This window comes from Carcharodon carcharias, chromosome 6 (assembly GCF_017639515.1).
Source record: "Carcharodon carcharias isolate sCarCar2 chromosome 6, sCarCar2.pri, whole genome shotgun sequence".
Classification (NCBI taxonomy): domain Eukaryota; kingdom Metazoa; phylum Chordata; class Chondrichthyes; order Lamniformes; family Lamnidae; genus Carcharodon; species Carcharodon carcharias.
In genome coordinates, this window is record NC_054472.1 from 190,764,196 (window position 1) to 190,781,148 (window position 16,953).

The 16,953-nt window shown below is 46.3% G+C and overlaps 1 protein-coding gene across 1 annotated transcript in view; it reads right to left on the reverse strand.

The window, feature by feature from the left end:
• Positions 1-243: 243 nt before the first annotated feature.
• Positions 244-16,953, reverse strand: part of asic1c (acid-sensing (proton-gated) ion channel 1c) — a 57,301-nt gene continuing 40,591 nt past the window's right edge. The window contains exons 7-10 of the mRNA XM_041189327.1: positions 16,399-16,490; positions 7,363-7,442; positions 5,887-5,958; positions 244-348 (exon numbers count right to left, since the gene is read on the reverse strand). Coding sequence (XP_041045261.1) covers positions 244-348; positions 5,887-5,958; positions 7,363-7,442; positions 16,399-16,490 — 349 coding nt within the window. The remainder of the gene's footprint in view (positions 349-5,886; positions 5,959-7,362; positions 7,443-16,398; positions 16,491-16,953) is intronic.

The window sequence follows — 16,953 nt, forward strand, 5'->3', positions numbered from 1 at the left end:
GAGTTCTTTGACAGTCAGTGTCTGATAGGAGCTGAATTTCTGATAGACTTTGGTGAATGGTCCATGGATCCATTGGGGTTGCTGCTTCGTCCCATGTTCTCGGTTCTTGCTGGTTTTGCCTTGAGACAATCCCAGTTTCCCTTGTGTGTTTTTTTTTTGGGTTTCATTGTGTTTATACTCCCTCTCTCTCCTGGTTCTGCTCCGCCATGGGACCCGCTGCCTCCTCTGGAACTCCCGCTGAGGTCAGCAGGCAAACTCTTCGAAGTTGCCCAGGGTGGGGTGCCGAGGCAGCATGTTGGGGGTGAAGGCCATGCTGTCTGAGTGGCTCCTCAGTGTGTCGCAGGTACTCTGAAAGAGGCCGAGTGTGGGCGTTAGTGGTGGGGAAGGGGTGAAGAAGGACAACCCTACTTTGTATTGGCCAGTGTCAATGCATCACCCTAGAACTACATTTTCTTGTGGATATATGTACAATATACATATATAATACAAGGTGTGTGTACATTCCCTTGTATATGTGTATGTATGCTTGTATGTGTGTGTGTATTTGCATTTGTATGTATGGGTGTAGAAGCAGTGTATGTACATGTACGTGTGTGTGTGTGTATTTGCATTTGTATGTGTGGATGTAGAAGCGGTGTATGTACGTGTACGTGTGTGTGTATTTGTATTTGTATGTGTGGGAGTAAAAGCAGTGTATGTACATGTACGTGTGTGTGTGTATTTGCATTTGTATGTGTGGGAGTAAAAGCAGTGTATGTACATGTACGTGTGTGTGTGTATTTGCATTTGTATGTGTGGGAGTAAAAGCAATGTATGTACATGTATGTGTGTGTGTGTATTTGCATTTTTTTGTGTGTGTGGACTTGTAGATGCCTGTGTATTTTGTATGTCCTTGTATATTTACGTGTGCATTTGTGGGTGACTGTGTATTTGCATATGTATATATGATGGGGAGTTTAGAGACACAGAAACAGGTGAAGGCCATTTAACCTCTTGAGCCTGTTTCACTGCCATCCAATGAGATTACTCTGATCTAACTCCATTTACCTGCCTTTGTCTTGAAACCCTTAATACAGTCTGGTTAACAAAAATCTATCAATCTCAGATTTAAAGATAGCAATTAACCCAGCATCACCTGCAGAGTGCTGCTTTGGGCTGCATTTAAGTGATTCATTTGGAGTTTGGTGAGTCAGGGAGTTTTATGGGTTAATTTATCTTAAGGGCTAATTTCTATCTACAGTCTAGCCTTTCTTTAATTAAGCAATTAACTAAGAGTTGCACTTTGGGTTGGGAGAAGGTGAGTTTTAGTCCAGCTTTAAAACAGGGCTTATTCAGGTTCGACTTGCAGCTAGTTAATTAGTTAACCTACTTAAACAGGTTTTCAGAAGCTACATTCAGACAGCGTAAAAGCAAGCCACCTACAATACTGCTTTGGGCTGCATTTGAGTGCTTCAGTTGGAGTTTGGTAAGTGAAGGAGTTCACTGAAGAGGGAAGGATCCTTTCATTTTCTACCTTCAGTGAACTCCTACTCTCACTATTGCACTGATTTCATTCTTAACCAACAACACCGCCCCGCCTCCTATTCCTTTTTCCCTTAAATATCAAACACCCTTGGATGTTCAGTTCTTAGCCTTGAGCATCCTGCAGCCATATCTCTATAATTGCAATCATATTGTACCCGTTTTGCATCTATTTGCGCTGTTAATTCATCTACCTTATTGCAAATGCTCCTTGCATTCAGATACAATAGTGAGAGTAGAAGGAGTTCAATGAAGAGGGAAGGAGGTGATCTCTTCATTTTCTACCTTTCTTCAGAAAGAGGAGCAGCACCCTTGGTGAATAGGGCTTGGTGAGTATTTCTACTGCCCTTAGTATTCTTTAAACTAGAGGAAGTAAAAGTAAAGGGAGTAATTTAAGGGTAAGTCATGATAGGGCAGCTCGGTCATGTGGAATGCTACTCCTGTGTGATGTGGGAAGTCAGGGACACTTCCAGTGTCCATAGTGACCATGTTTGCAGGAAGTGTCTTCAGCTGTAGCTACTTGAAATCTGTATTTTGGATCTGGAGCAGCGGCTGGAGTCAATGTGGAACATCCGGAGGGTTGAGATCTTTGTGGATAGCATATACAGTGAGATGGTCACACCGCAGATAAAGAGTGCATAGGCAGAAAGGGAATGGGTGACCACCAGACAGAGTAAAAGCACTAGGCAGGTAGTTCAGCAGTCCCCTGGGTCCATCTTCCCCTCTAACAGATTTTCCATTTTGGATACTGCTGAGGAAGATGGTTTCTTAGGGGAATGCAGCAAGAGCCAAGTCCCTGCACCACGAGTGGCTCAGCTGCATGGGCGGGGGGGAGGGGGGCATGGGGGGTGGTGCGGGGGGCGTGGGCCGGGGATGAGGACGGAGAAAAAAGGGTGGGAGAGCAATAGTGATATAGGATTCTATCGTGACTGGAACGGATAGGTGTTTCTGGGGCTGTAGATGTGCTGGATGGTATGTTACCTCCCTGGTGCGAGGGTCAAAGATGTCACTGAGAGGCTGCAGGACATTCTGAAGGGGGAGGGTGGATACCAGAGCTCGTGATACATATTGGTTTCAACGACATAGGTTAAAAACAGGGAGGAGGCCCTGCCAGCAGAATATAGGGAGTAAGGCAATAACTTAAAAAGCAGGACCTCAAAGGTTGTAATCTCAGGATCACTCCCGGTGCCACACGCTAGTGAGATCAGGAATAGGAGAATAGACCAGATGAGTGTGTGGTGGAGAGATGGTGTCAGAGGATGGGATTTAGATTCCTGAGGCATTGGGATTGATTCTGTGGGAGATGGGACCTATACAAGTTGGACGGGTTGCACCCCAACAGGACCGGGACCAATGTCCTCTCAGGGGCATTTGCTAGTACTGTGGGGTAGGGTTTAAACTAGATTGGCAGGGGGATGGAAACATGAGGGGAGACATAAGAGAGGGAAACAAAGATAGAAATGAAAGACAGAGCAAAAGTGGAAGGCAGAGGAAACAAGGGCTAGCAGCAAATAGGGTCATAGTACCAAAAATAAGTGTAAAAATGTTAAAAAGACAAGTCTAAAGGCACTGTAACTGAATGCAAGGAGCATTTGCAATAAGGTAGATGAATTAGCAAGGCACATAGATGTAAACAGGTATGATATTACAATGACAGAGACATGACTGCACGGTGACCAAGACTGAGAACTGAATATCCAAGGGTGTTCAATATTTAGGAAGGTCAGGCACAAAGGAAAAGGAGGTGGGGTGGTGTTGTTGGTTAAGAATGAAATCAGTGCAACAGTGAGAGAGGATATTGACTCAGAAAATCTAGATCTAAACAAAGGAAACTACGAAGGTATGAGGCATGAATTGGCTAAGATAGATTGAGGAACTTCATTAAAAGGCATGGCAGTGGATAGGCAATGGCTAACATTTAAGGAACGAATGTCTGCATTGCAACAGTTACACATTCCTTTCTGGTACAAAAACAACAGGAAATGGCCCAATCGTGGCTAAAAAAAAAAGAGTCATATAAAGTTGCTTGGAAAAGTAGCAAGCCTGAGCATTGGGAGCAGTTTAGAATTCAGCAAAGGTGGACCAAGGGATTGATTAAGAGAAGAAAAATAGAGCATGAGAGTAAACTTGCAAGGAACATAAAAGAGGGCTGTAAAAGCTTCTATAAGTATGTCAGAAGAAAAAGATTAGTGAAGACAAATGCAGGTCTCTTACAGTCTGAAACGGGAGAATTTATAATAGAGAGCAAGGAAATGGCAGAGCAATTAAACAACTACTTTAGCTCTGTCTTCATGGAGGAAGACACAAATAACTTCCCAGAAATACTAGGGAACCAAAGGTCTAGTGAGTAGGAGGAATTGAAAGAAATTACTCAAAAAAACAGCGCTGGAGAAATTAATGGGACTGAAAGCCGATAAATCCCAAGGGTCTGATAAGCTACATGCTAGGGTACTAAAGGAGGTGTACATGGAATTAATGGATGTGTTGGTTGTCACCTTTCAAAATTCTGTAGATTCTGGATCAGTCTCAGCAGATTGGAGGGTGGAAAATGTAACGCTGCTATTTAAAAAAGGAGGGACAGAATAACAGGCAATTACAGAGTGGTCAGCCTAATATCAGTAGTAGGGAAAATGCTAGAGTCTATGACAAAAGGATGTGATAACAAGACACTTAGAAAATATCAACGGGATTAGGCAAAGTCAACATGGGTTTATGAAAGGGAAATCGTGTTTGACATCCCTCCTGGAGTTTTTTGGAAGATGTAACTAGCAGAATAGATAAAGGAGAACCAGTGGATGTGGCTTATTTGGATTTTCAGAAAGCTTTTGATAAATTCCCACATAAGAGGTTAGTGTGTAAAATTAAAGCACATGGGATTGGGGGTAATATATTGGCATGGATTGAGAATTGGTTAGCAGACAGGAAACAGAGAGTAGGAATAAATGGATCTGTTTAGGAGTGGCAGGCGGTGACTAGTGGGGTACCACAGGGATTAGTGCTTATTCCGCAGCTATTCACAATAAATATCAATGATTTGGATAAGGGAGCCAAATGTAATATTTCCAAGTTTGCTGACAACACGAAACTAGGGGGGAATATATGATTGGTGAGGAAGATGTTAAAAGGCTTCAAGGTGATTTAGACAGGTTGAGTGAGTGGGCAAATACATGGCAGATGCAGTATAATGTGGGTAAGTATGAAGTTATCGACTTTGGTAGGAAAAACAGAATAGCAGAATATTATTTAAATGGTGATAGATTGGGGAACATTGATGTACAAAGGGATCTGGATGTCCTTGTACACCAGTCACTGAAAGCAAGCATGCAGGTGCAGCAAGCAGTTAAGGCAAATGGTATTTTGGCCTTCATTGCAAGAGGGCTTGAGTACAGGAGCAAGGATGTCTTACTGCAGCTGTACAGGGCCTTGGTGAGACCACACCTGGAGTGTTGTGTGCAGTTTTTGTTTCCTTACCTCAGAAAGGATATACTTGCCATAGAGGGAGTGCAGCGAAGGTTCATCAGACTGATTCCTGGGATGGCAGGATAGTCAAAAGAGGAGGGATTGGGCTGACTAGGCTTGTATTCACTGGAGGTTCGGGGAAAGAGAGGAGATCTCATTGAAACATATAAAATTCTGACAGGGATGGATGGATTGGATGCAGGGATGATGTTTCCTCTGGCTGCGGTGGTGGGGGGGGGGTCACAGAACAAGGATTCATAGTCTCAGGACACGGGGTAGCCCATTTAGGACTGAGATGAGGAGAAACTTCTTCACTCAGAGGGTGGTGAACCTGTGGAATTCTCTACCACAGAAGCTGCAGAGGCCAAATCACTAAATATATTTAAGAAGGAAATAGATTTTTGGACTCTGAAGGCATCAAGGGGTTTGGGGAGAGAGCGGGAGTATGGTGTTGAGATAGAGGATCAGCCATGATCATATTGACTGGCGGAGCAGAGCTAAAGGACCAAATGACTGACTCCTGATCCTATTTTCTGTTTTCTTGATTAATAAGAGAGTCAGGGATTATCAGGGGTCGGTGAAATGTAAAGTTGAGGTTACAATCAAATCAGCCATGATCTTATTAAATGATGGAGCAGGCTCAAAGGGGCCAAGTGGCCTACTGCTCCTAATCTGTATGTTGGTATCCTTTGTGTGGAGAAGTGTTTTCTAATTCCACTCCTGAAAGGTCTGGCTCTCATTTTTAGATTCTGTCCCCTAGTCCCAGACTCCACAACCAGTGGAAATAGTTTCTGTCTGTCAACCCTATCAGTTCCCCTTAATATCTTGAAAACTTTGATCAAATTAGCCCTTAACTTTCTAAATTACAGAGAATATAAGCCATTTGTTTATGCTGCTGCTTTTTACCAGATTGTCACTGTGGCTTCTCTTAGGCCTTTTCTTGCGTTTTACAAAATTGGACATCTTGTCTTTAAAAACCTGAAGTACCAAACACAGAGAAACATAATCAAGACTCAAGACGCATAGACAGACAGAGAGAGAGGCAGACAGACGCAGAGAGAGAGGGAGACAGGCAGAGAGAGAGAGGGAGAAAGAGACAGGCAGAGAGAGAGGGAGACAGGCAGAGAGAGAGAGGGAGAAAGACAGGCTGAGAGAGGGAGACAGGCTGAGAGGGAGGGAGACAGACAGACAGAGAGAGGGAGGGATACAGACAGAGAGAGTGAGGCAGGCACAGAGAGAGAGGGAGGCAGACACAGAGAGAGAGGGAGGCAGACACAGAGAGAGAGAGACAGACAGTCAGAGAGAAAGACAGACAGGCAGAGAGAGAGACAGACAGACGCAGAGAGAGAGGGAGACAGGCAGAGAGAGAGAGGGAGAAACAGACAGGTAGAGGGAGAGGAAGACAGGCAGAGAGAGAGAGGGAGAAAGAGACAGGCAGAGAGAGAGGGAGACAGGCAGAGAGAGAGAGGGAGAAAGAGACAGGCAGAGAGAGAGGGAGACAGGCAGAGAGAGAGAGGGAGAAAGACAGGCTGAGAGAGGGAGACAGGCTGAGAGGGAGGGAGACAGACAGACAGAGAGAGGGAGGCATACAGACAGAGAGAGTGAGGCAGGCACAGAGAGAGAGGGAGGCAGACACAGAGAGAGAGGGAGGCAGACACAGAGAGAGAGGGAGGCAGACACAGAGAGAGAGAGACAGACAGTCAGAGAGAAAGACAGACAGTCAGAGAGAGAGACAGCCAGGCAGAGAGAAAGACAGACAGGCAGAGAGAGAGACAGACAGACGCAGAGAGAGAGGGAGACAGGCAGAGAGAGAGAGGGAGAAAGAGACAGGCAGAGAGAGAGGGAGACAGGCAGAGAGAGAGAGGGAGAAAGACAGGCTGAGAGAGGGAGACAGGCTGAGAGGGAGGGAGACAGACAGACAGAGAGAGGGAGGCATACAGACAGAGAGAGAGGGAGGCAGGCACAGAGAGAGAGGGAGGCAGACACAGAGAGAGAGAGACAGACAGTCAGAGAGAAAGACAGACAGGCAGAGAGAGAGACAGACAGGCAGAGAGAGAGACAGACAGGCAGAGAGAAAGACAGACAGGCAGAGAGAGAGACAGACAGACGCAGAGAGAGAGGGAGACAGGCAGAGAGAGAGAGGGAGAAAGACAGGCTGAGAGAGAGGGAGACAGGCTGAGAGGGAGAGGGAGAAAGACAGGCTGAGAGAGAGGGAGACAGGCTGAGAGGGAGGGAGACAGACAGACAGAGAGAGAGCCAGATACAGAGAGAGAGAGTCAGAGAGAGTGTCAGTGAGAGAGAAAGATTGAGAGAGTGACAGAGAGAGATGCCCCACTAAGAGAGGTTTAGATCAGCAAAACATGAACCCAAGCCTGGTCTTACCTCGTACAAGTAATCAAAAATTTCCAAGATGGTTAAAATACTGGCTCCAATGAACAAGCCCATCTGACCTCCAATATCACCTGCAAAACAGAAACTCAGATCTGTGAATAGTTTAGTAAATACTTGTTCAAGCAGACTGAGTATCCAGCAAGCATGGGCAGGGGTGTTGGGGGGTGTTGGGTGGGGGGGGGGGGGGGGGGGGGGGGGGGCGGGTGGTTGTGGGGTGGGGGTGCTTGTCAGAGGAAGGGTAAACACAGGGACTGGAGATGGAGGGAGAGAGAGAGAAAATGTTTGGAGATGGAGAGAGAAAGACTGAGGGACTAAAGTTGGAGAGAGAAGTACTGAGGAATTGAAGGTGGAGAGAAAGGGAGGGTAATTGATGAATTGGAGACCTCCCTCAGCTCTGGATGGTATATGAGGCTTGATCCCAAAGTGAAAGGACAGGCAATATTAATCCTGACCACTGCCAACAACCTGTTTCTAAATGGGGATGGAGAGCCACCATGTTCAGTGTCAATCCCAATGACTTAGGGGGAGGTGATGGCATAGTGGTATTGTCACTGGACTAGTATTCCAGAGACCCATGGTAACCCTTTGGGGATCTGGGTTCGAATCCCACAGCAGATGGTGAAATTTGAATCCAACAAAAATCTAGGGTTAAAAGTTTGATGATGACCATGAAACCATTGCTGATTGTCGTAAAAACCCATCCGGGTCACTAATGTCCTTTAGGGAAGGAAATCTGCTGTACTTGGTCTGGCCTACATGTGACTCCAGACACACAGAATGTGATTGGCTTTTAAATGCCCCTGAACAAGGACAATTATGGATGGGCAGTTAATGCTGGCCCAGCCAGCAACACCCACATCCCATGAACAAAAACAAATACTCGATTGGAGCATTGGAAGTAACATCTGAAAGTAGAGGTGAAAGGTCAGTTTGTTAATCTATTCAAAATCTCAGCTTCCCAAGTGAAGGCTGTTCTTTCAGTAAGTCAGTGTCTTATTGAATGTTTCATTATGTTGGGCAAGTGTGTGTATCTGAGATCAACCCATTAAGCGTGTGCTATTGATAGAGCTGCTGATTTCATTTAAATTCATCTGTTCACTACCTCTGAGACCTCCCCACTGCTACACCCCTCCCTATCTCTATAACCTACTCCAGCCCTTACAACCCTCCCTATCTCTATAACATCCTCCAGCCCTTACACCCCTCCCTATCTCTGTAACCTACTCCAGCCCTAAAACCCTCCCTATCTCTGTAACCTCCTCCAGCCCCTACACCCCTCCCTATCACTGTAACCTCCTCCAGCCCCTACACCCCTCCCTATCACTGTAACCTCCTCCAGCCCCTACAACCCTCCCTATCTCTGTAACCTCCTCCAGCCCCTACAACTCTCCCTATCTCTATAACCTACTCCAGCCCTACAACCCTCCTTATCTCTGTAACCTCCTCCAGCCCCTACACCCCTCCCTATCTCTGTAACCTCCTCCAGCTCCTACAATCCTCCCTATCTCTATAACCTACTCCAGCCCCTACAACCCTCCCTATCCCTGTAACCTCCTCCAGCCCTACAACCCTCCCTATCTCTGTAACCTCCTCCAGCCCCTACAACCCTCCCTATCTCTGTAACCTCCTCCAGCCCCTACAACCCTCCCTATCTCTATAACATCCTCCAGCCCTTACACCCCTCCCTATCTCTGTAACCTACTCCAGCCCTACAACCCTCCCTATCTCTGTAACCTCCTCCAGCCCCTACAACCCTCCCTATCTCTGTAACCTCCTCCAGCCCCTACAGCCCTCCCTATCTCTGTAACCTCCCCCAGCCCCTACACCCCTCCCTATCCCTGTAACCTCCTCCAGCCCTACAACCCTCCCTATCTCTGTAACCTCCTCCAGCCCCTACAACCCTCCCTATCTCTGTAACCTCCTCCAGCCCCTACAACCCTCCCTATCTCTATAACATCCTCCAGCCCTTACACCCCTCCCTATCTCTGTAACCTACTCCAGCCCTACAACCCTCCCTATCTCTGTAACCTCCTCCAGCCCCTACAACCCTCCCTATCTCTGTAACCTCCTCCAGCCCCTACAGCCCTCCCTATCTCTGTAACCTCCCCCAGCCCCTACACCCCTCCCTATCTCTGTAACCTACTCCAGCCCTAAAACCCTCCCTATCTCTATAACCTACTCCAGCCCTACAACCCTCCCTATCTCTGTAACCTCCCCCAGCCCCTACAGCCCTCCCTATCTCTGTAACCTCCCCCAGCCCCTACAACCCTCCCTATCTCTGTAACCTCCTCCAGCCCCTACAACCCTCCCTATCTCTGTAACCTCCTCCAGCCCCTACACCCCTCCCTATCTCTGTAACCTCCTCCAGCCCCTACAACCCTCCCTATCCCTGTAACCTCCTCCAGCCCCTACAACCCTCCCTATCTCTGTAACCTCCTCCAGCCCCTACACCCCTCCCTATCTCTGTAACCTCCTCCAGCCCCTACACCCCTCCCTATCTCTGTAACCTCCTCCAGCCCCTACAACCCTCCCTATCCCTGTAACCTCCTCCAGCCCCTACAACCCTCCCTATCTCTGTAACCTCCTCCACCCACAACCCTCTCTATCTCTGGAATCTCCTCCAGCTCCTACAACCTCTGCACTCTTCCAATTCCGGCCTCTTGAGCATCCCATGATTTCCATCTCTCCACCACTGGTTGCTGTGCCTTCAGCCACCTGGGCCTTGAGCTCTGGAATTTCCTCCCTAAACCTCTCCGCCTGTCTCCCCTCTATGACACTCCTAGAAATTGACCCCTTTGACCAAGCTTTTGATCACCTGTCATAATATCTCCTTATGTGTCTTGGTGTTGAATTTTGTCTAACTATGAAAGGTGCTATATAAACACAAGTTGTGGTTGTTTATCTTGACCAAGTATTATTTAAATCAGTATTCCTTCCTCACAATCACCCAACATTGTGAAAAAGCCGTCCTATACCACTCTGTGTCTTCCTGAAGTGAATTCTAACCTAACAACTCCAACTTGCTATTATAATTCTGCCTAATGCTCACTAAGGTTTTATGAACATATGAATTAGGAGCAGGAGAAGATCACTCGGCCCCTCGAGCCTTGCTCCACCATTCAATAAGATCATGGCTGACCTGATTGTAACCTCCCACCTAGCCCTAAAAACCTTTCACCCCCTTGCTTATCAAGAATCTATCTACCTCTGCCTTAAAAATATCCAAAGCCTCCACTTCCACCACCTTTTTAGGTTCACTAATATTTCTGGCAACATTATAGGCCTTTTCTTTTAATCTTATACAATCCTTAACTAACTTCCTTTGTCAGCCACTGATTTTTCTTTGGGTTTTTGTGCCTTGATGGATGATATAATTGATGTAAACTATGTAATAATTCCTTAAAGACTATCCATTGCCTATGTACCATCATACCTTCTAATGTATTTTCCCAATCCACCTTAGTCAATTTGCCCCCCATACCTTCATAATTTCCTTTGTTCAAATTTAACAACCTGGCTTCAGATTGAACTACCTCACTTTCAAACAGAATGTAAAATCTTATCATATTATGGTCACTCATCCCTAAAGCTTCTTTTCACAACAAGATTATTAATTAGCCCTTTCTTGTTACACAACGCTAGATCTAAAATAGCCTGTTCCTCAACATACTGCTCTCAAAAACCATCCCTAACACACTCCAGAAACTCATCTCCCACAACATTAGCGCTCATTAGGCTTACCCAGTCCATATGCAGATTGAAGTCACCCATGATTACCATATTGCTCAAGCTACATTCTTCTCTCATTCCTGATTAACACCATGCCCCACATTACTACTGCTGTGTGGCGGCCTATAAACAACTCCAACCAATGTCTGCTGCCCTTTGCTGTTTCTTAGCTCAAACAGATACCACATTTTGTTCTTCCGATCTGAGATCCTCCCTTGCTGAATTACTGATCCCATCCCTTATTATCAGCACAGCTCCACCTCCTTTCCCTTCTTGCCTGTCCTTCCTAAATGTCGAATATCCTTGAATATTCAATTCCCAGCCTTGGTCACCCTGCAGCCAGGTTTCTGTAGTGGCAATTAGATCACGCCCATTAACCTCTATTTGTGCCTTTAAATCCTTGACCTTATTGCAAATGCTACACGCATTCAGGTAGAATGCCCTTAACTTTGTCTCTTTGACGTTATTCTGGATTCTAGGTTTAGTTGATGCTCTCCGCTGACCAAGCTGGCTGAGTCCTAAATGACATTGATACTTGGCTGGGTCTTTGGCAGGTGATGATGAACCAACAAGAGGGCAAAACATACTTGACCTTATCCTCACCAACCTGCCTGTCACAGATGTATCTGCCCATGACAGGGATGACCACCGCACAGTTATTGTGGAGACGAAATCCTGACTTCATATCGTGTTGTGTGGCACTACCACCGTGCTAAATGGGATAGATTTCGAACAGATCTAGCAACTCAAGGCTGGGCATCCATGAGGCACTGTGGGCCATCAGCAGCAGCAGAACTGTACTCGAGCACAATCTGTAACCTCATGGCCCAGCATATCCCCCACTCTACCATTACCATCAAGCCAGGGGATCGACCCTGCTTCAATGAAGAGTGCAGGAGGGCATGTCAGGAGCAGCACAGGTATACCTAAAAATGAGGTGTCAACCTAATGAAGCTATAACACAGGGCTACTGGCATGCCAAACAGCATAAGCAGCGTGATAGACAGAGCTGAGCAATCCCACAACCAATGGATCAGATCTAAGCTCTGCAGTCCTGCCACACCCAGTCGTGAATGATGGTGGATAATTAAACAACTCATTCGAGGAGGAGGCTCCACAAATATCCCCACTATCAATGATGGAGGAGCCCAGCACATCAGTACAAAAGATAAGGCTGAAGCATTCGCAACAATCTTCATTCAGAAGTGCCGAGTGGATGATCTATCTCAGCCTCCTCCAGAGGTCCCCAGCATCACAGATGCCAGTCTTCAGCCAATTCAATTCACTCCACGTGATATTAAGAAACGGCTAAAGGCACTGGATACTGCAAAGGCTATGGGCCCTGACAATATTCCAGCAATAGTACTGAAGACTTGTGTTCCAGCACATGCTGCGCCCCTAGCCAAGCTGTTCCAGTACAGCTGCAAGACTGGCATCCACCCGACAATGTGGAAAATTGCCCAGGTATGTCCTGTACACAAAAAGCAGGACAAATCCAACCCGGCCAATTACCGCCCCATCAGTCTACTCTCGATCATCAGTAAAGTAATGGAAGGGGTCATCAACAGTGCTATCAAACAGCACTTGCTTAACAATAACCTTCTCACTGACACTTAGTTTAGGTTCCACCAGGGCCACTCAGCTCCTGTCCTCATTACAGCCTTGGTTCAAACATGGACAAAAGAGCTGAACTCCCGAGGTGAGGTGAGAGTGGCTGCCCTTGACATCAAGGCAGCATTTGACCGAGTGTGGCATCAAGAAGCCCGAGCAAAACTGGAGTCAATGGGAATCAGGGGGAAAACTCTCTGCTAGTTGGAGTCATACCTAGCACAAAGGAAGATGATTGTGGTTGTTGGAGGTCAGTCATCTCAGCTCCAGGACATCACTGCAGGAGTTCCTCAGGGTAGTGTCCTAGACCCAACCATCTTCAGCTGCTTCATCAATGACCTTCCTTCCATCATAAGGTCAGAAGTGGGGATGTTAGCTGATGTTTGCACAATGTTCAGCACCATTGGCGACTCCTCAGATACTGAAGCAGCTCATGTCCAAATGCAGCAAGACCTGGACAATATCCAGGCTTGGGCTGACAAGTGGCAAGTAACATTCACATCACACAAATGTCAGGCAATGACCACCTCCAATAAGAGAGAATCTAATCATCGCCCCTTGATGTTCAATGGCATTAATCACTGAATCCCCCACTATCAATGTCCTGGAGGTTACTATTGACCAGAAACTGAGCTGGACTAGCCATGTAAATACTGTGGCTACAAGAGCAGGTCAGAGGCCAGGAATCGTGCGATGAGTAACTCACCTCCTGACTCCCCAAAGCCTGTCCACCATCTACAAGGCACAAATCAGGAGTGTGATGGAATACTCCTCACTTGCTTGAATGAGTGTAGTTCCCATAACGCTGAAGGGGCTGGATTTGATTGGCACAACATCCACAAACATTTGTTCCTTCCACCACCAACGTACAGTAGCAGCAGTGTGTACCATCTACAAGATGCACTGCAGGAATTCACCAAGGCTCCTTAGACAGCACCTTCCAAACCCACGACTACTGCCACCTAGAAGGACAAGGGCAGCTGATAGATGGGAACACCACCACCTGTAAGTTCCCCTCCAAGTCACTCACCATCCTGACTTGGAAATATATTGCTGTTCCTTCACTGTCACTGGGTCAAAATCCTGTAACTCCCTTCCTAATAGCACTGTGACTGTACCTACACCATATGGACTGCAGTGGTTCAAGAAGGCAGCTCACCACCAGCTCCTCAAGGGCAATGAGGGATGGACAATAAATGCTGGCCCAGCCAGCGAAGCCCACATCCTGTTAATGAATAAAAAAAAAGTGACTCCAGCAGCTGCTTAAGTTCCGTAACCCAGAGTTCAAGGTTCTGCAGCCGATGACACTTCCTGTAGTTGTGTTTGTCCATGAGTTCCCACATACCGCAGGATGTGCATGCCACTCAGCTGATCTGACCTGCCATACAATAATTTTAGAAACTATTTATTACAATTAGAATAAGTAGAATAATTTACCACTTACCACTTAGCTTTTTCCCCTGTAACAAAGTAAGAGGCAACTACTGGAGGCTGAGGAAAGGTAGGAAAATGAGCACCTCCCTCCCTCTTCACTGAACTCCTTCACTCACTAAACTCCAACTTAAGCATGCTAATCGTGAAGACTGATGGAAAATACCTGTTCAATGCATCTGCCATCTCCTTATTTTCCATTATTAATTCTCCAGACTCACTTTCTATAGATCCAATGCTCACTTCATTAACTCTTTGATTATTTAAATATTTATAGAAATTCTTACTATCTGTCTTTATATTTTTAGCTAGCTTTCTCTCATACTCTAATTGTTCCTTCCTTATTAATCTTGTTGTTCTTCATAATCTGTCTGATCTTCTGACCTGCCAACTGCCTTTGTGCAATTATATGCATTTCCTTTAAACTTTATACTGTCTTCTATTTAATAAAGTGTACATGTCTATCCTAACATTCTCCACTCAGATATGAAACAACTGTCAGTCACAATCAAGTGTCTCAGCATGGGCCGCTCCCTCAGGGAAGGGAATTTACCTGACACCTGACTCCAGCCCTAGGGTTGGCTCACAATGGGCATCAGCTCAACCATTCAGGTGTAGACACAATCGCTGGGATGGATGGGTAATAAACAGGGCCTGGGCAAGACCCCCAATAAAGAATATGCCATGTGTTACCCTCTCTGTCTCTGTTGTCTCTGGGTACCTCTAAGTGATGTGGGACCCTCTGTGAAACACTGTGAGGGCAGCGCCAGCCTTTGACAGGACAGCAGTCTGATAAATCTCTAAATTTCCCTGGGGAATCTAGTGACATAGGGGATGCAAACTGAAGAACTTTGGTTTTATTTAGCTGGTAGTTGACAGTTTTCACGAAATAGCTGAGATGCAGGAGCGATGGACAGCACTGCATGGCTGCCAATGAGGACTGAAGTGTGCAATTTTAACAATCTGGGCTAGTACAGTAAGATCCAAATGTCTTATCCTTCATGTTATCTTCAAATGAGCAATTGAAAGGAATAGGGGTGCTACTGGTGTAAAAGTAGAGATTTCAGGCAGTGGTCACGAGCTAAAAGTCTATTAAATGTCCGGACATTATGTTTAGAAATGGCAGCTGACAGAATGTAAGCAAGAGTCATGGAATTCATTACCACACAAGGCTGTGGAGGCCAGGTCATTGAGTGTATTTAAGACCGAGATAGATAGGTTCTTGATTGGTAAGGGGATCAAAGGTTACGGGGAGAAGGCGGGAGAATGGGGTTGAGAAACTTATCAGCCATGATTGAATGGCGGGGCAGACTCGATGGGCCGAATGGCCTAATTTCTGCTCCTATGTCTTTATGGAGTCAGAGCGCAGAAGCTAATATTTAAAGATTTGTCAATTCTTTTCCTTTCCTCATCACCTAATATGATGATAAAATAGGAACAGTTTACTCTGGAAGATATTTGTGTTTTTAAAAATAAACTGGAGCACATTGTCAGAAACAGAACACTTCAGTTAACAGATTGTCACCACCTTTTCAGAGTGTATACAGTAGAATCGCTTTGCCAAACAGTTGAATTGGAAAACCTTTTTGAAGCCATTCTCCTGGCTCTGGCAGTGAGTATATCAGTTTTGATTTGTTTAAAATTTGAAACCTGTTTTCAAAAGTTTGCGTAATTGTTTTATTAATATTTCGTAGATTTGTATCACGTGGTGAAAATGGTGACCTGATCACCACAACTTCAGTGAGCACTGAAATCCTGTTCGACAACAGCGTTGTTAAAGAGGGAGTTCCAGGATTTTGACCCGGATGTGTGGCTTGGAGGGGATCTTCCAGGCAGTGGTATTCCCATGTGTCTGCATCCCTTGTCCTTCGAGATGGTAGTGGTCCTGGGTTTGTAAGGTGCTGTCTAAGGATCTTTGGTGAATTTCTGCAGTGTATCTTGTAGATGGTACACACACTGCTGCCACTGTGTGTCAATGGTAGAGGGAGCAAATGTTGGAGGTACCAATCAAGTGGGCTGCTTTGTTCTGGATGGTGTTGCTGTGAGTTTGGATTAAATGTGTCGGAAATGGTTGTGAAAAATCTTGGCCTTGCTTGGGTTGAATTCATTAACACATGAGCTAATATTTTGGTTCCACTTAACTGGGCTACTCACAGGAATGGGTGTGATTATCAAACTGTGTGTGGAGGCGCCTAGAGCCAGCGTTTGAATTAAGAATAAAGCCTTCATCACGGAACTGGTTTCCACGGAAACACTCACCGAGTAATCCTGCTACCTCGTAGGCTTTCTTCTGCTCAATGGTCTCGTAGTTCAGAGCCTCAAAAAAAATGTCCAAAACCAGAATGTTGTCCCTGAGAAGCAAGAAGACAGAGTGAGATGAGAGAGAGAGAGAGTGAGTGTGAGAAAGAAGAGAGTGAGAGAGAAACCGAGAGGGAGGGAGACAGAGGGTGGGAGAGAGAGTGAGAAAGAGAATGAGAGTGTAGGAGAGGGAATGCGTAGGAGAGAATGAGAGAAAGAGCATTCCCCTCCCTCTTCCGCTCCACTCCCTCTCCCTCCACCCGCTCGCATACCTCTCCCACCCCACTCCTTGTCCCATCCCCCACCCTCTCCTGTCCTCCTCCATCTCCCATCCCTGACCCTCTCCCTCTCCCACCTCCCTCCCTCCCTCTCCCATCCCCCACCGTCTCCCATTACCCTCCCACTCCTATGTCCCTTCCCTTTCCCCTCTCCCATCCCCCATCCACCTCCCCTCCCCCTCCCATCTCCAACCCCCTTCCCTCTTCCCTCTCCATCCCTCTCCCTCTCCCCCATCCC